The sequence below is a fragment of the Prosopis cineraria genome, unplaced genomic scaffold (assembly GCF_029017545.1).
Source record: "Prosopis cineraria cultivar Desert tree isolate PC_DT_omini unplaced genomic scaffold, ASM2901754v1 PC7, whole genome shotgun sequence".
NCBI classification, from domain to species: domain Eukaryota; kingdom Viridiplantae; phylum Streptophyta; class Magnoliopsida; order Fabales; family Fabaceae; genus Prosopis; species Prosopis cineraria.
In genome coordinates, this window is record NW_026555338.1 from 35,205,065 (window position 1) to 35,221,670 (window position 16,606).

At 33.5% G+C, this 16,606-nt stretch overlaps 2 protein-coding genes across 2 annotated transcripts; both read left to right on the plus strand.

The window, feature by feature from the left end:
- Positions 1–2,225: 2,225 nt before the first annotated feature.
- LOC129316119 (expansin-B3-like) lies at positions 2,226–5,000 on the plus strand. Its single transcript, XM_054960388.1, has 4 exons — positions 2,226–2,557; positions 2,707–3,007; positions 3,467–3,596; positions 4,352–5,000. The coding sequence occupies exons 1-4, from the start codon at positions 2,377–2,379 to the stop codon at positions 4,544–4,546; spliced, it is 807 nt and encodes a 268-aa protein (XP_054816363.1). The 5' UTR covers positions 2,226–2,376; the 3' UTR covers positions 4,547–5,000.
- An 8,669-nt stretch (positions 5,001–13,669) lies between these two features.
- LOC129314796 (lanC-like protein GCL2) lies at positions 13,670–16,500 on the plus strand. The gene is made up of 6 exons (XM_054958218.1): positions 13,670–13,986; positions 14,075–14,253; positions 14,335–14,446; positions 14,565–14,681; positions 14,776–15,093; positions 15,757–16,500. The coding sequence occupies exons 1-6, from the start codon at positions 13,801–13,803 to the stop codon at positions 16,093–16,095; spliced, it is 1,251 nt and encodes a 416-aa protein (XP_054814193.1). The 5' UTR covers positions 13,670–13,800; the 3' UTR covers positions 16,096–16,500.
- The last annotated feature ends 106 nt before the right edge of the window (positions 16,501–16,606 follow it).

Consider the following 16,606-nt stretch of genomic DNA (forward strand, 5'->3'; position numbering starts at 1 on the left):
TTTTATAATATATTATCAGTACACGTAAACAGCCACCAGTCGGTTTTTTGGTGGATTCAATTGAATTTTAAATTTTTAATATACTATATCATCGTGTAATGGAAGAAAAACGAGCTCAGTGCAGACTTAATAGAATATTGATCACGCGGACGTAATTCGAAAAATTGAGGGGAAACCGGGAATTATATGTTGTGTACAAGCCTACATGCGCGCAGGAGTATCTCTTCATACATTACAATCAAACCAAGACTAAAATGAAAAGTATGTGCAAATTGATATGAATAGCACAGTCACCAATGTAAAAGCTAATTATTGATATTAGTGATGAAAATCGAAAAATTAATAATATATACTCACTTTATTAAAAAATATAAGACATGTTTAACTAAATTTCACTTTCAATAAAGTAGTTACCTAATTTCAAATTAATTTTTTTTTTTTATATTTATCTCTATTAAACACCTTACAATAAATATAAAGTTCTTATAAATAGAGGTACTTTAAAAAAAATAATGATTACAGTTCAAAAATTAAAAATAACTTATATTTTTTAACATTTAATTTTTTAAAAAATATTTTATATTTTTTAACGAGCAACATTGAAGTGGAATAATTCGTGCGATAGAAGAAATTAAATTCGTCAATGGCCGTGTTCTTGCTGTCGGACCAATCAAGGTTCGTGCACTCATGGCATAACAATGGCCTACTAATGGAGGACGAGGGCGGAGGACCATGATTCACCGGATGATGAGAATCTTGACTAAGAAAAAAAAAAATATCACATCCCCATCTATTATACAAGCCACTTTTAATTAATAAAATAAAATTAAATTATTGATAAGGAAACACATAAAGATTGATTCCTATATTTTTAAAGTTATTTAGTAATCCCTCTAGTTTATTTTGTTTGTAATATTAAACTTTTTATTTTTGAATATGCTTAAAAGGATGATAAAGATATGTATAACAATGTTAAATATACTAACCTATGAGTTGTTGAGATGAAATTATAATTCAATAGATTAGCAATATTGTCCACTAGTTCTGTTTTATATTTCATGTTCCAGTTTGTTAAAACATAATTCCATTTCAACATAAAAATAAACAACATTAATCACAGTTTAACATATTTAACGACATCAGTGTCATCTTATATTCCTTTTGGGTATATTAAAAAAATAGAGACATTAATGTTATGGGCAGGATAAACTAAATAAATTCGAAGCAACAGAAAAAAAATACAAAACCTATATAAAATATTTTTTTATTCTATTTATAAGTCATTTTAAGTATATTTCATTGAAAGTAAGAAAAAATTTAAATTTTATTAATTTTATTTTAATATTTAATAAGTTTTTACCACTACTTCTAACAGAGATAAAAGTAATTATTCTAATAATTTTTTATATCATTTAATTAAAAACAAAAAAGTAAAGATGAAGATGTGAAATAATAAAATGCTTTATAAATAAAATTAAAATTAATATTCTCCCACAACCATTTAAACATGACTCATGGTTGTGTTTTCCTTGCCGGTATTATCTGAAAATTTTATTAATTAATTAATTTTATTAAATTGAGCGCGAATGATAACTGTAACAATTTTAAAAATACGTACTGTAATAAGTCAACACAATCCAGTCCGTCTTTCACAACATTGAGGGAGGGGGAGGACAGCGATTTAGCCAATGACGTACTACAGTAAAAAGGCCGCGGAATCTCGGGAGATGGTAGAGCGCCACACATGGCTGGGTCGGTCGGCCATATTTAATTTACTATGATGTTCTAATATTCATTTTTTCACCCCCAAAATAAGAAGAATTCGAATCTGTTATAAAAACATATGAATCATGATGCTTAGTTTTGCCCCCTTCAATCTCTCCCTCTTTTTCAACCAAAATATCTTTTATTGAGTAACGATACTATTTTTCTATGTTTTTAATAGATTTAGTCATTTAGCTAAGCAAACGCGCCCAGCAGCAAGTGCAAGGAATGGTAGGAATGGAGATTATAGAAGAGAGTAATGAATGAACCACTTTCCACGTCAAATGATCCGGTCACATGCAGAACCTCAACCGCGAGTGGGACCCAGTCAGTGGTAGCTCCTGTGAATAAACACACAGCCTCTGGCTAATGAAGTCAAGGACCTAATTATATACCGGGAGTGGGACCCACCCTCCCCCTCCTTTCGATTAATAAAACCACCAAAAGCCCTCCTTACCTTGCCGCCATCATTTTATAACAGTCTCTACACTCTACCCATCAGCTTCTGCCGCCACCAAACTGTCGGCAGTTCCCAACTGTTTTCCCGCCTCCAGCGCTCAACGGAGCTCAGTTTTAGAACTTTCAGCTGTGGCGCCTTCCCTTTATTATACAATGCACCCCTGCCGTAGATCTGCCGTACAGTTTTTACGCTGCTGCTTTTACTTGGCGCTGAAAGCTTCCCTGGTATGCTCGTTGGAACAGCTTCAGCACCACCGCATCCCGCTCCCCGACCCGCATTGGTACCAGGGCACCGCCACCTGGTATGGAGACCCCGAAGGCGATGGTAGTACCGGTAATTCCCTTGCCCGCAACTGCATTATAGTTAATTTCAAGATATTAAGTTTTAGAGTATGCTACATTAGCTATAGATTCGAATTTCGTTGATTTTTGCTATTACATTTTCTTTACAAGATTTCATTGAGTGAATGAGTTTGTGTGAAGGGGGAGCATGTGGGTACGGTACCTTAGTGGACGTGAGGCCATTGAGAGCAAGGGTAGGGGCTGTGGGGCCCCTGCTGTTCAAGAACGGCCAAGGGTGTGGAGCGTGTTATAAAGTGAAGTGCTTGGACGACAGCATCTGCTCGAGGCGAGCCGTGACGGTGATAATAACGGACGAGTGTCCGGGGTGCCCCTCCGACCAAACCCACTTCGACCTCAGCGGCGCCGCCTTTGGGCGTTTGGCTTTAGCCGGCGAACATGGTCAACTCAGGGACCGAGGTCAAATCCCCGTCATTTACAGGCGGTACGTATATATACTATGCCCAGCGGTGTAGACTGGTTGACTTTTCTCCACTAGGTAGAACCGTAAATATTGACATGTCACAGTGTCTCTTTTGTCTTTTGCTTCTTCTGGTCCCTCTGACCTCAGGGTAATTTGCCTCGGGGTAATTCTTCAGATATGATGAGCATGCCATTGAAATTTCTTTCCTATCTCTGAGGAATCAAAACTGCAAAACATACATTATTAAAAAAAGGACGGATAGGACTATTTGACTAGTTCATTTATTTTTAATTTCTTCATTGGCACAGCTTGCTTTAAAAGGAAAAAGTTGATCTCTAGTTTCATTCCCCTGTTTCCTCCTGTTTGTGCACCGCTGAGTTCTAGATGTTAAATTCACATTGTAACATTTTCAATTTCAAATTCACAAGATTGAGAAAAAATCTGAATGAATAATGTCCTTTTGGGATTGTATGCTTGCAGAACACCATGTAAATATCGAGGCAAAAACATTGCCTTCCATGTCAACGAAGGTTCTACGCCTTTTTGGCTTTCACTTTTGGTGGAATTTGAGGATGGAGAGGGAGATATAGGCTCTATGCATATTCAAGAAGTAAGCATCTTTCCTCTATTATTCACAATTCTTTGTCTAATTTTTGGCCCCGTGTAGTTTTTCATTTACCATCTTATAAGATTACGAGGTTGAAAAAGACAGGAAAGTGAACAACCCTGAATTTCTGGAGCCTAAAATCAGATGCCATTGCAACTAATAGCTTCTTGCTTTATTTAATTGAAGCGCGACCCACGAACACTGCATGTTAGGAACACTGCTTCTTGATAACTGTTGCGGATTTGACCAAAAAGTACTGCTTAAACGTGCACTAAAAGGCTTTTGTGGGGGATGAAGGCACTAAAGCGTTATGGACATTCACCTTAATGATTAATTACAACTTTAATGGCGATAGCAGGGAGCACCCTTGTTTTAGGTAACAATGGCAGGAGATTTTGTTATTTCATATTGGGGATGGACAAATCCATATAGTGAGGACGTGTCTCCTTAAGATCATGCGCAAGCTTACCCTATAACTCAATCCTTCAGTAAAAGAGAATCGCATAGTAAAAATTGAGATTTATGAGGTGATTGTCTTGCTGCTTTTTCCTGTAGAGCAAGTGACCAGGGATCTGTACTGAAAATCATATTCCCTCCTCTTCTCCCCCGTTTATGTAATACCTGTTATGTGGGTCCTGGAGATTGCATAAATACTTGAAACCAAAGCCTCAATCTTGTCATACCTGCAAATCTTACTTATCAAGTAATGCGAGTGACTAACTTTCTATTTTGGTGGTTTGTGATTTTGGGAATGACAGGCAGGGTCTCTAGAGTGGCTAGAGATGAATCATCTGTGGGGCGCAAATTGGTGCATTATTGGTGGACCTTTGAGGGGACCTTTTTCAGTGAAACTAAGCACATCCACTGGGAGATCTCTGTCTGCCAGAGAAGTTATTCCAGGCAGTTGGACTCCAAAAGCTACTTACACATCTCGTCTCAATTTCTACCCTTAGCAATGTTACAAGAAGAAGCACCGACAAGTTGCAACCAAAGGGTTTGATAAGCAAGCAGTCAATCACCTTTTTCCTAGTCATAGCTAGCCAAGTTCCATAATGCAAAGGCAGTCTTTTGGGCTTGAGCTTCCCATCTTTGTTTCCCACTCTTACTGTAATATCTTTTCTTCCATTCGGTTTTTTAGTAAGAAAAACAAGAGCTCGAGTGCGCAAGGGCATCCAATGTTTCTTCCTTTTCTCATTTTTAAAAGCAATACCTGCTTTTATGGCGTGCAACTCTTGGTAGCAGATTCATGTAGCCCTCTCCAAAGCGGAGAGAGAGCGTTTAGTAGAAACCAGTATGTACCTCTTTCCCTTGCAAAGCAAATGCATTGTGACTCGTGATGTGAGTTTGGGTTATTATAAAAAGCAAATGTATTGCAAAACAATGTCATTAGACTTATTGCCTTGTTAATCTGAGGAAGAAACTTCCGTTCTGGGTCCCTGCCCCTGGTTTGCTTTATTTGTACTAGTTAACCCACATTTGCAACCTTAATTAATTCAGTTCAATCAAAGCAAAAACAGGGCCACGCAATCAGTCTATCCTGCAATTACTCGAGCTGGTGGATTGTAACCAACTAAACCAAAAAAAGTGCAGAAAGCAATTACAGCTGAGATTATAGATTATTATGTGGTTCCTTCAGGTAACACAACAATCAACACGGTGGAAAGAGGCCATGGTATTCCCCAGCAAAAATAGCAGCACAGTTAGAACAAGAATTGGGTGATTGGCAGAATTTAATAGAGGGTTCCATATATAGCACGAACGTTGACAAACTTGTTGCTGGATTTAAGAGGGGAGTCCTTGAGTCATCTATCCGAAGATTCTAACGTGAGGAATGTATGAAGGTGGAGTGATGAGTTGCTTATATTCCAAAAAAAGCTAAGTTAATACTAATATAGTATTAATGATAATCTAGGTCATTCTTTAATGAGGAGGCTAACTAAAGTTACTTACATGTGAGCAAAACTAATCAGGAATTGGTTGATTTTTACCAATTACACTAAGTGGACAAATTTAATTAAAAACCTAATTAACTTGTGAAATAGAAATAGAAGTGTTTTAAACCTTTCTAAAGTGGAGTTTTAGGAGTTATGAGATGTCAAATTCCTTGTCTATTTTTTTCAATTAAGCTTAGGTTAATTTTCATTCTCTTGATCGAATTAAACCCTTATACAATTTTGCATAAGTGTGCCTTCCTAACCAATTCAATTAATTAAGTCATTGCATAATTTTATACAAGTTCCCAATCAATTTCTTAGCTAGGTGTAAAGTGATCAAAATTTTCCTTAAGTTCCCTTTAAGTGCAGCTTGACCTATGGTAATTATAATGCATAATTTTACACATAAGACATTTTATCAAACACTAATCAAACACATTTATGTATAGTCAATGTAAAATACATTCAACACACATAAAAAATATATTTATATGAATTACAATTTATTGAAAAAAAATTTTAGCAACTCTACAAAAAATAATCAAGTGAAAAAATAATAAACTGTCAAGTTAAATATCAATTTTGATCAATAGAGACAAGATATAACAATTTTCTTAATTTTAAGAACAAGATTACATTAACCTAGTTTTAATGGAGAGTGGCCACGACCTTCATCCTTCCTTGAGACATTTCAAGACTCTTTTAGCATCCTTCCCTCCTGGTACTCCTCATACTCCTTATATATTTAGTCTCTAATCATCTTGAAATTCATTTGAGCATAATCCTTTTACCATGGTTGAACTATACTCATGAATACCTTGAGAAAAAACCAAACCAGAAAACAAAACATTAAGGTTTGATGTGTGATATAAGAGAAGAAGAATGATAGAGTTGGATTAGAATTTTGATGGTTAGATCATGAGTGATGGAGGAGAGAAGGTGAGATAGGGATAGAGAGAGAATGGAGAAAGGTAGAGGTTGCAAAAATGTTGAATGGAGGCGGAATGAGTGCTGAAAATGAATTAGGATAGTTTGATTTTAGTTTAGAGTGAAAGGACCCAACTCTAATATTAAGTAAATGGGTGAAAAATGAGTTAGAATAACTTTATTATTTATTAAGGTAAAATAGACGAAAATTTAGAGTAAAAACGGTCTAAAAATTGAATTAAATAAAGATAAAGGTAATGAAAAATTAAGAGAGAGAGTAACTGAAATTAAAGTGTGGTACAATGTGTGCAAAATCATGTAAGACTTACACTTACACCCCAAAACTTAAGTATTTTGCTTCTTGACTCGTCTAGTATTTCAATCTAATGGTTCTCATGTGTCAAATTCAAAGTGTGTAACTCTATCCAAATAGATGTGACGCACAAAATTAAAGTTTAAAGGATATGAATAATATTTATATTTTTCAGTTAAAAATGATTCTTAAATATGTGAGAAAATACAATTAAATAATAAAAATCAACTATGACATCATAAAAAAATCTTTGGAGCGTGCAAAATAGCTTAAAAATTATAAGTCCACATATGCACAAACATAACCTAACCCAAGTGCAAGAAAATAAGTCAACCTGAAAACTTTAACTTTTTAAAATTGTCAACTTATAAAATTAATTACTCTCAATCAAAAATGAGTTTGAGAAATCTAATTGGACCATTATTATTTTGGACTAAAATTCATGTTGACTAATTTTATCAAACATTTTCTCAAAAGTTTAATTTTATTACTAAAATGCCCCTAATGCACATGATCCTACATTGTGGTGATTTTTCACAATCAATGTAATAAGTGTGCAATTTGAGTAAATATAATATAATTTTTGGTTAATAATAATAAGAAAAAATGTGTAATAAATGTGACTTATCAAAAGGCCATGGGGATTCAATCTCAAAGCTGTTTAGTGTATCATCAAGCACTTAGAAGCTCACATGAAAGCTGCTTGATAAAAGTCCCAAGCCATCAAGGGTGGAGCCAAAAAAATTTTACTAGGAGGGCTGTAATGAAAAAATATACTCTTTTTGTTTCTATATATAAGAGAAAAAAAATTATATCACATAATTTTAAAAAGTCAGTTATAATAATTATGTTTAAAAATGAAAAAGTGGGCTAAAATGCCCTGTATTAATCAACATAAGCAGATATTAGTTGTCTCTCATTAATGTAAATTATGAAAGGTGATTTAAAAACTGTGTAATAGATACTTATTGAAATAGACTATTTTCCTTAAAAAAATACAAGTTAAAAGTGGTACTTTCTCTAACAATAAAAAATATATCATAAATATTTCAACTGTACATTCTTATATTCAATTTTATAAAAATATAACAAAAATAAATATGTACCTTCACTTTTTATGTTTCACGCATCCATTTTTCATGGTATAAAAGTCATTAATTATCACATTTATGATAAAAATTTAAACAGTTTCCTTCTTAATATAAATTATTATTAAATTGATAAAAATATTATCTTTATTACGAGCACTGAATGATTTAAATGTATCATTGAAATCTATTACTTGCTTAATAAATTTACTTTTAATTCTTTTAATTGATAATCATGATAAATAAATATATCAATGCAATAATGATCTTGCTCAATTGTCACAAAGTCTTCACATTGATGAGATCAAATTATATAAGAACAAAAGCCATTTACATCATAAGTTTCATTACAAAAAAAAAAAATTAAAGAACATCCTAACTATAACCTCTTAAGCTTTTGGATAAGTAATTTTAAGATAGGTATCAAGCACATAACATTTAATATGTCTTGAAATTTTTGTTGCAATACTTTAAAAAATTTGTTGATCAAATGTAAAGTGAAAACAAAATCAAAATAACATCAATACTTTAAAAGAAAATATAGCATTATCTTGTTGAAAATAAATAAATTTTATAAAAACTATATCTCTAAACTATTGAAATAGTTACACTGTATATATATAAAAGATTGTATATAGAATTAAAATAAAAAATTTATTTAATATTTAATGCTTCTGTAATGTGTTAATTTAAAAAGCTAAAAATATATAACCTCTATATTTTATTAAAAAAAATAAAATAAAAAGTTAGAGGCTGTGATTCCTTGTCTCCACGACTCCACCCTTGCAAGCCGCGATCAGGCTGGCCTGAACAGTGACGCAAGAAGCGAATGATGACAGACCTGTGACTTGCGCATGAAAATTTCTGGTAGCTTTGCCAATGGCACCTCGCTATCCACATGGAAAATCATGGTGGGTTTATCCTTTAAGATATCGGGGTACCTTTAGTTGCCCCACCACCATCCATCCGTCCATGTCTTCAGCCTTCCTAGAAAATAAATAATAATAATAATAATAATAGAATGTTTTTCGTTGGTCAATTGACTCATGAAAAAACTGGCTACTCATGGAGATCATAGTTAGCTTTTCTACCTTTTCTATGTGAACAGAGGCCAAAGAGGAAGCAAGAAAAATGGAAATATAATACGTAAAGAGTACACAATTGAAAATGACAAGGCTCAATTATCACATTATTTACTACAACATGCATTATAACAGAAGGTCGAATCTTATATATATATATATATATATTGAATTTATATTCCTGATTATTAGCTACATTTTACACAACTGCATTCAACTGATCAACAGAGCATCTTTTGGTATGAAAGCCTAGTGGTCATGAGTATGATTAGGATTACAATTTGTTTGCTGCAAGAGACAATCACTAAATACTAAGATTCCAATAATGTTGCTGGGAAGCTGAATAAGAAACCCTTACTAAAAGTGATATTAAACAGTTATTGATTGGCGAAGTCAAACTGTAATTATATTACCCTGAGAGCAAGAAGGAAAAATGAGACATGATGAAATCTGTCTTAATGAGACAGAAGAAATTTATCTTAGTTCAGCCTCATTAACCCACATTTCATACAGCAAATGAGAAAATCTCAACAAAATTCAAACATCATGTTTGCTTAGTTTGATTGTGGGTCCTACCCCTATGTTGCGCATCTTGTTGGGGGCAATTATGGGGGTGTGACCCCTAGGCGTGTGTGATTCACACATTCTATGTGGTTACTTTTCAAATGGCTCAATGTAGCTCCTTTGTTCTTTAGATCTTTGCCTTCTATTCATTAAAAACAATTCATCTTATAATTCTGTCATCATAAAAATCAGGAATAGTACATGTTAATATTGGCTTTGGGAATGCGAGAAAAAAAAATCAAGGCAAATGAAAACCAAGATCTTCAAACACTGGGTGCCATCTGAAAACATTATGAATGATAAGGATTCAAAGGGGGTAAAACTAATAAACAAATTAACAAGCTTCTTCATTGGGAGTCAAGGTTCCACATAATGGAATCTTGGGCTTGACGTAGTGTAGAAATTTCCGCTTTCAGTGTCTGCCATCAGCACAAAGCCTCGAAACCTTCCCTCTCAATCCTGTCCAGGTTTGAAGGCCCCAGGCCCCTCCTTTCGAGTCTTCATTGCCCGCCTAAAAAGGAGCGACACAGAAGAAAAGATTGCTTCAACGAAGGGGGAAAAAAAGCATGGGAGCATGCCTCTTGGTCTTGGAATATGCAACAAACAGATTCCGTAGATTTTGGCATTGTTGAATGTCCCCACAATATGAAACAAGCGCCTCAAAAGTTTCTATCTTCATCATCATTAATTGCAGTTCGGAAAAGCAGGTTCTTCCTTCGTTACAAAATAAAGCCAGTAATTTAAATTAAATCTGACAGATCAATTCGAATTTAAATCTGAGCCCAAAAAATAATATTTTTTTAATATTTTATCTTATTTAGATAATTTGAATAGGCTCAAAAAAATTCAAGCCAAACCTAATTCATTTTAAATACTTAAATAAAAAATATTTCTTTAAAAATATAATATAATAAATATTAATTAATTTTTTAAATTTTATATCATTTTATTTTAAAATACTATGTATTTGAGTGTATTATTATAGTTTTTTTAAATAAAAATAGTTCTATTTTCCAATTTTTATTATTTTTAATTAAATAAAATATTTCAAAATAATATTTAAAATATATTTTAATATTTATTTTTATATTTTGAGATTCAATTTTTTTCAAAAAAAAAGTTAAGTCATATACATGATTTTCTTGTCCAAAAAATTATATTTTATATTTTTTATAAAATAAAATAATTAATTTTAAAATAAAAATAATTTTAAAAATAAAATTCGACCATATACGAATTCCCAACTCTACTCCTAAAAAAACATAATAAATAAAATAATATTCTTAAATAATTATTTGATTATCGTACCACGTTAAACTTAGTTAAAAATTAAGAATAAATTAAAGTAAGTAGGGCTTAAACAATATAAAAATTTAAAAAAATTTAAAAAATAATATTTTACTCATAATTAAATAATTTTATTTTTTATAATATAATGATGGCTATTTTTTCATATTTTTAATAATAAAAAGTATAGTTTACCCAATAGTTATTAAAATTTTTGAACTAATCAAGGCCATAATTTTAAGTTAGTGATTTTATTGTGACTGAATTGAAATTAACTTGATTATAATTAAAATATATAAATATTTTTATATGACCATGAAAAGAGTAATATTTAAAAAAATAACACATTAATTTACAAGTAAAGGAAACATTCATGAATAAATTGTATATAATACAAAAAATAATAACAAAGTTACTTAACTACAAAGTTAACAAGTTATTATTTTCTTTTTAAATTTAAAATAATATTTTATGCTGCATATAATTATTTAAAAATTAAAATTAATTAAAAAAATATTTTTCAAAAGTTTTGGGTATTCAGGCTGTTCTAAATAAACCTGAAACCCAAAGGTGTTAGAATTGGGCTTGGTTATATAGACTTTAAAAAAAATAAAATTCTTTAAGCCCGATTCGAATTGAGCCCAATTTGAATAAGTCTGACTCGTCCAAAATACTGGTTCTACTATATGGTCATATATTAGCAAAATGTGAAAAATTGGAGCATTTCAATTGAAAGAAAATGGCAACCAACTGGCAACCTTCCATTACGGCCTCTGTCCTTTGAAGAGATCATCAGCGATGGAAGAACACCAAGAAGTCGCATCTTAAAATGTTGTCCCCAAAAATTAAAATCTGAAAATACATTTGAACTGTAAAACCTTTTATCATGAATGAAGAGACGTTGAGTTGGAGGAGTTGAATTTTTGAACCAATGCATGATTTATGTATGATTTGGCCCAAGAGAGCGGAAAGCACACTTTAAGTTACTTGTATATTTACTCATGAGAGTGACTAAAAAACGGATTCTAAGGTAAAAACAAACATTCAAAACAGAGACCTAAAATTTATGGGCAAAGGTGAGGAAGGGTATCCTTATAGTAAAACCAAGCCACTCTTTTACATTCTCTTGATCAAAGAGCAGTAATCAATTAGACATGCAACAATGTCCTATATGATTGAAGAGGTCACGTAAAGTAAATGATTTTCAGTTTCTTTTTTTATTTTCGATCTCCTATTATTGTTTGAGGTGATTCATCCTGTTTTGGTTGAAGTCTGAATAAGTTATCCCTTATCTTTAAATCTTCAAGCTCTGAGGACTTTGTTGAATCTCTAGTCTTCGTATTAAGTACAGCATACTTCAATAGTTGAATCGGGCAATGATTCCAACTAAAATTTTTTAGTTACACATAGTACGCACATTTTCTCCCATCCTCAATGTAAGGTAAACTTAATCAATTTTATGCTTATTAAGAAATAATTCTTGTGCATCTAATCAAGATGAAATCAATATTTTCAATTAAAAAAATTTGTAACTATTCAATTTTATCTTCTTTATAACTAATAACTATAATGAATTGTTGTTTAGAAATTCAAATCATAATAAATAAAATTGAGGTAAAATTGAAAAATTTTATTATTCTTATTTTACTTTATATATATTAAGGACAATTTTTTTTCTTCCAAAATTTACATTACGCTCAGAATAAGAGAGAATAGAGCAGTGTGTGAGGGAATGGGACACCAAGAGCCACGGCCGTTGATACCAATAGCGTTGTACACTTTGACTCAAAAAAATTCATGGAAATTCGCTCGATGCTTATTGATATTAGAAGAGTTAACCCAAGCTTTAGTAATATGTTAATTAAAAGATAAACATTGGGCCCCATTTAATTATTAGAAAAAAATGAAATAGATTAAAAAATTAAAATAAAAATAAATTAAATCACTAAAACTTATTAATATATACTATAAATATAAAAATTATTGTAACATCAAAAAATTTTATGAATTATAATTTTTAATTTTATGAACAAAATTATTTATCTTTTTATGAATGTGATCACACATTTTTTTATCATCTTATTTTTTGCCTTTATTTTTTTAATGCATTCAATTTTATTTTATTTTTCAATAATCAAACAGGAATTAGATCTTTCAATGTGAACAAATTTTTGAAATAATTTAGAAGTTGGTGAGAATTTATGTTGTTGGACAAATGGAGCTTACTGATGCGTCGTATGGTCAAATCATCACGCTGGAAAGCCTGGGGGATTTTTCTGGTGGCTACTGCCTATTCTCCATGAATTAATCTACTTTTCTTTTTCGGGCCAAAGCATGAATTAATTTACTTAAGAAGAAAGATTGTCTCCCCTAATTCGGATATCGTACGCATGCCTTTTTTTTTTCCTTTTTTTTTCTAGGGGTGAGATCATGCATTTGGATGCTCTCATCATCCTTTCTCTTTTTTTTTTTCCCTCCTCATCTCATCCTCACCCTTAGATTAACAATTGAAATTTAATCAAATTCATTCATTTATTTTAATTATAGTATATAGTTAATTTACAGTTGTGAATTACTCCAGTTAAATTCGAACAGTTTAGATCTATCTATCTATATATTTTTATTATAATAGTTTTATAAAATATTAAATCCTAAGTGTTTAATTTTTGATCAACAAGGATCATAGGATGAGAAGAAGAAAAGGAGAGATAGGAAAAGGAAAGAATCCAGATTTTTGCATGGTTTTATTAGATTATTAACAACGTCTTCGACCCTTGTATTTGGGCCTATGGCCCATTATTGCTTCAGGAAACATAAAAACACTTGTAGCCTGCCACGTAAATGAAGAATCCATGACGTGTAAGTGTACGCGTTCTTTCCTAAATTCCCAGTCCTCTCGCTAAGTCGCTCTTCTCTCCCGTGGCCTTTGCCGTCCTCAGTCTTCAGTCTTCACTCTTCACTCTTCACTCTTCACTCTTCATTGAGAAGTCCGGGAACTGGGAACAGTAACGAATGGCGGATCGGTTCTTCCCAAACGTGTTGGCCGACTTCGTACCCGAATCTTCTCCTTCAACCCCTCAAGAACAACAAGACGCAGGTTCCATCGGTGCCCAAGATTCGCTCACCAAGCTCCTCGCCATGCCTTACGCGCCTCTTTCCGAGCGATTCAAGCGCGCTGCTTTGGACCTCAAAGAAACCGTGCTTATTTCTCATTCACCCTCACAGTTTTTTCTTCCTTGCTCTCAGTTCTTAGATATCACACCAAGTGTTTGTGGTTTTGTGTCAGATAGCTGTAGAGACTTGGGGCCTGACTGGGCAGCACATCCGGGACTTCACCCTTTATTGCGGGGTTCTTGGCACGGCTTTTCTGCTCTTCAAATCTTATCAAGTGACGAACAACAAGAATGATCTCAATCTCTCATCGCAGATTGTCAAGGCTTGTGATTCTGCCTCTCTTGGTTCTAGGTTCTATTAATTCTCTTCCATTTATTGGATAATATGCATTTCGGTAGTTACGGAGATGATTAAGGATTGAATGAATGCCAGGGACGCCACTTTTATCTGTGGACGTGCTGGAGTGTGTGCCCTTGGAGCCGTTGTGGCAAAGCACGTCGGTGATGAGCAGTCCCTGAGGTACTATTTGGCTCAGTTTGAGAAGGTATTCTGTTTGCTTTACTGGGGAAATTTAAAAAATGATGATAATATTGTGGAAGTAGCATCGCTTTCTTTGGAGTTCGGTGAGTGGGATTGGCAGACTAAATATTTGTGTTATGCAGATTAAGCTGCCAAACAATCTTCCTGATGAGTTGCTGTACGGAAGAGTTGGTTTTCTTTGGGCATGTTTGTTCTTAAACAAGCACCTCGGGCAAGGAACAGTTCCTTCCACTTATATTGTGAGCTTGGCCCACGAATACTCCTCCGCCATCATGTTATGTTAGGCTTACAGAATAAGCAAGAGTGGTATAAAATAACTGAAATATGTTTCAGGCTACGGTTGTGGATGAAATTATTAGAAGAGGAAGAGCATTGGGTAGGCAAGGAAGATGCCCGCTTATGTTCGAATGGTATGGAGAAAAGTACTGGGGTTCTGCGCATGGCTTGGCTGGGATTATGCATGTCTTGATGGATATGGAGTTGAAGCCAGATGAACTTGAGGATGTGAAGGGCACTCTTAAATACATGATAAATAATCGCTTCGCGAGTGGAAACTACCCTGCCAGTGAAGAAGATAGAAAACGTGACGTACTTGTGCACTGGTGCCATGGAGCTCCTGGAATTGCCCTTACTCTTGCTAAAGCAGCCAAGGTAAAGTTTGTTGTCTAAGGGTTTATATTGATTATATATGTCATTCAGATGGAATTTTTTCATGGGGACTTGAAATATTTCTGCTCTTTGGTTTCAACCTTCTAATCTCACTACTTTACTACATTTAATAGGTTGTTGTCAATACATTGAATGACTTATTCTTGATCACGTTCAAGGTTCCCTTCAATGTGATGGCAATAGTGCGGATAGTTTGTGAAATTGTCTGATTTACCGTTTGAAGTTTTTAAATACTTTGTTCTGGGAAGCATATTTTGGAGTGTTGAATATATTGCCTGGTCATTTCATTCAGACATGAGTACTGTTCAAACTGGGAATAGTAATATGGAATACAGTACATTGACATATTGGCATATATAAACTATAATCATAATATCATCATCATCATTATCATTATAACTTTAATTATGATTACTGATTTCTGCATGGTTATAGTTAAAGGGACCTCAGGGAAGCCAAATTCTTCTTAATAATTGATTAAGATTGCTCACGTACTCAAAAAGTTAAAACCACTGCACGCTGAATAAATGACTAACGCTAGCTCTCCTGCATAATAAAGCTGGACAAGATTCCTTTCTTGGTGAGTTTTGTTTAATATCTGATTATCTGGAGTACTTCTTCCAACTGCGCTGTGGATATTCTCAGGTTTTTGGAGACACACAATTTATGGATGCAGCTGTGAATGCAGCTGAGGTGGTTTGGAATCGAGGTCTGCTAAGACGAGTTGGGCTCTGCCATGGCATTAGTGGCAATGCTTATGTTTTCCTGTCACTCTACCAGCTAACCGGAAATGTAGTGTATTTATACAGGGGTAAGGCATTTGCTTGCTTTTTACTTGATAGAGCTCACAGGCTGATATCACAAGGCGAGATGCATGGGGGTGATAGGCCATACTCAATGTTTGAAGGGCTTGGAGGCATGGCATATCTCTTTCTAGATATGGTTGATCCTTGCCAAGCTAAATTTCCAGCCTATGACCTCTGACATTCTTGGAACGTACATGATATGGGAGCCACCGAGCCAGGCCTTATCTGTAACTGCTGTACTTACCGAGAAACGTTAGTGAAAATAAAAATGAGAGCCTTGGGTAGGTGACTTTTAATGAGCCCAGAGCATATGAGAGCTAAGATACAAACCTCATGGGCTTATGGCGCTTTCAATCTTTTTTGGCTTGCATATGATAGCAATCCTAACATCCTGTTTTGTCATCTAGTTTAACAAATGACATTTGGAGCTTCACTGCAACTTCATCTAACATAGCTACTTATGAGACCTATAGTGCCACTTTAGGCACAAGCTTGCAGAAACTCAATATTGTTACTTTGTGGAAACTAATTGCCAAAGCAAATCGTGAGGTATGCAAATATGGGATTCTGTCCTTACTGTCAACATTTTTATTTTGTCATAAATTACGCGTTTGCCCTATGTCAAACTAGATAATTCCATCCTTTCACCACGTCTTTTTTTTTTTTTTAAATAATATTAACCCTCTTCG